The following is a 2233-nucleotide window of genomic DNA, read 5'->3' as shown; positions in this document are numbered from 1 at the left end:
CCCCCCCCCCCCCCCCCCCATACTGACAGAGCGTTGTCCCAGAGACAGGTCTCCTCTGGCGGATCCTGAATCCTGGAGCCGGACCAGAGGGGACCGTGCCCCTCAGCTCTGGAGCTTCTCATAATCTCTTATACGATTGTCTTTAGTTTATCCCCATTTATTATGTTTTCCTGCCATGGTGTCTTAACCATTTTTGTTTTCTTTATGTCACTCTTTTTTCATTTACTCTTTAACTTAAAATGCAATTAGATGCGTATGATGAAAAGATGAATTCACTGGGTTTAGATTATATTAGAAATTTATTGTTATGGCTCAGATTTTAGACTATTACATAATAGCTAAACAGGCTCTCACAGCCTATCGCAGCAGCAGCTCCTGACCCGGCCCAAGCTCTCTAAGAAGACGAGGAAAAACTCCCCAAAATGCTTAGGCTGGCAGAAATGGGAAGAAACCTCGGGAAAGGCCATTCGAAGAGAGATCCCCTCTCCTGGGATGGCTGGGGGTGCAACAGGATCAAAGGCCAGTTCCTGTAAGAAGTTCAATATTCAGTCCAATTAGATAAGTCGCATTAATTATGTCAAGCAGCAGTTTCACACATCCGTCTTTCTGTCAAAGAGAGAGCAGCATTAGTACTTGGATGACACTTATGTACGGCACTGGATACATTTGTGGACTTTTAGCGCGCACACGTGTATGTGTGTGTGTGTGTGTAGTGCTGGTTTATCTTAGCCATGGGTGAAGTTGGAGCTGCTCCAGGGTAAGACGCTGCTGGGGGGTTTCCGTCAAAGACATTCTCAAAAGATCCTGGCAGTCTGGAGAGGAAGAAGAAGAAGAAAGATGACGGACACAGTGATCCATCACATGTGAACTAAAATGAACAGATCTGTGCCTGCTGACATGGTTGTGTATGCTTTTTTTCTTACTTTTGGACAGCTTTTTGCTGATTCTCAGCTTGTTTCCGAGGAACTTGGTGGTCTCAAAGGGATCTCTGTGGAGCATTTCAAACAGGACCACCCCCAGCTGCCACACTGTGGTGGGGCTGGGCCTGTACATGCAATGGCTGTACCACTCGGGAGGGATGTGAGAGGCAGTACCTACAACACACGGACATAATTAAACCATGACGAGGACGAGGCGGAGGAGCAGCTTTGTCTAAATGTAAGAGTCATAGATGAGTAAGTTTGTTAAGAGCAGGAGTGGATGCTAGACTCCTTACCGTAGAAAATGCGGTAGAAGGATCCTTTCCTAGCGAAGCAGCTCAGTCCGAAGTCGATAAGGCGAAGACGAGGGACATCTGAACCGGTCTCGATCAGAATGTTTTCCACCTTGATGTCCCGGTGAAAGACGCAATGGTTCTCCAGATCCATTGCTGCCTCTATGAGCTGTGTCAGTATGATCTGAGAGACAAAAGGAGACAGATGAGGACGGTTGTATGACATGTTTTCATGGCTGTGATTTGGTGTCATGGACTAAAACTGTATTCTATAGGCACCAAAATACATGATTTTCAGTGAAGCTGGTCATAATTATTGTTTTTTTCTCTTTTTTTTGGGGCTGGGGCCTGGAGGCAGTCAAACATGGCCTGTGTTTTCTCAACACACACACACACACACACACACACACAGACACACACACACAGACACACACAGACACACACACACAGACACACACACACAATCCTCCAGTATTTTTACCTTGGCCTGTTCCTCCGGTAGGGGACCTCCGTTGTCCTCAATGTAACTGAGCAGGTCCTTGGAGGGAACTGGTCTCTCCAGCACCAGGATCAGCTCCTGGTCCAAATCATACCAGTCCAGCAGCGCCACTGGCGCTGTCATCCCCACTGATGCACCTGTTCCAGCCGCAAGTTTTAACATTATGGCAACCTCCACGGACAGCTGCTTCCCATTCTGGTCCTGAAACATCACAACAAAATGGAGGATGAGGGAGAGGAACGTTTTAAAGAATAATCTAGAATCATTCACCCATAATGCATTCAGTAAGAGAGGGCCGTGCTGAATACAGCTGATTTCACCAGCAGTAGGTGTTGCTCACTCACCACTACTTTGCAGAGGATTTTGTCCTTCGGCACATGTTTGATGGCAACCTATGAGGACAAACAGGACTTTGGTTAGCACTTCCTGACTATATATTGTCTGTGTTCAAGAATGCGTGTGTAACACTTACAGGTAAATTATCTGCTCTGCGATATCCAGCAAACACAGATCCACATCCT

The 2233-nt window shown here is 46.7% G+C and overlaps 1 protein-coding gene across 1 annotated transcript in view; it reads right to left on the bottom strand.

Annotated features, from left to right (window-relative positions):
* Positions 1-541: 541 nt before the first annotated feature.
* Positions 542-2233, bottom strand: part of LOC117960308 (serine/threonine-protein kinase pim-1-like) — a 3898-nt gene continuing 2206 nt past the window's right edge. Inside the window, exons 5-9 of the mRNA XM_034898137.1 lie at positions 2057-2104; positions 1695-1913; positions 1217-1397; positions 924-1094; positions 542-812 (exon numbers count right to left, since the gene is read on the bottom strand). Of these exons, the coding sequence (XP_034754028.1) occupies positions 721-812; positions 924-1094; positions 1217-1397; positions 1695-1913; positions 2057-2104 (711 nt within the window). The 3' untranslated portion in view covers positions 542-720. The remainder of the gene's footprint in view (positions 813-923; positions 1095-1216; positions 1398-1694; positions 1914-2056; positions 2105-2233) is intronic.

The sequence above is a fragment of the Etheostoma cragini genome, chromosome 17, assembly GCF_013103735.1.
Source record: "Etheostoma cragini isolate CJK2018 chromosome 17, CSU_Ecrag_1.0, whole genome shotgun sequence".
Classification (NCBI taxonomy): domain Eukaryota; kingdom Metazoa; phylum Chordata; class Actinopteri; order Perciformes; family Percidae; genus Etheostoma; species Etheostoma cragini.
The sequence above is the reverse complement of the archived record's forward strand: the minus strand, read 5'-3'. Positions and strand labels throughout refer to the sequence as shown.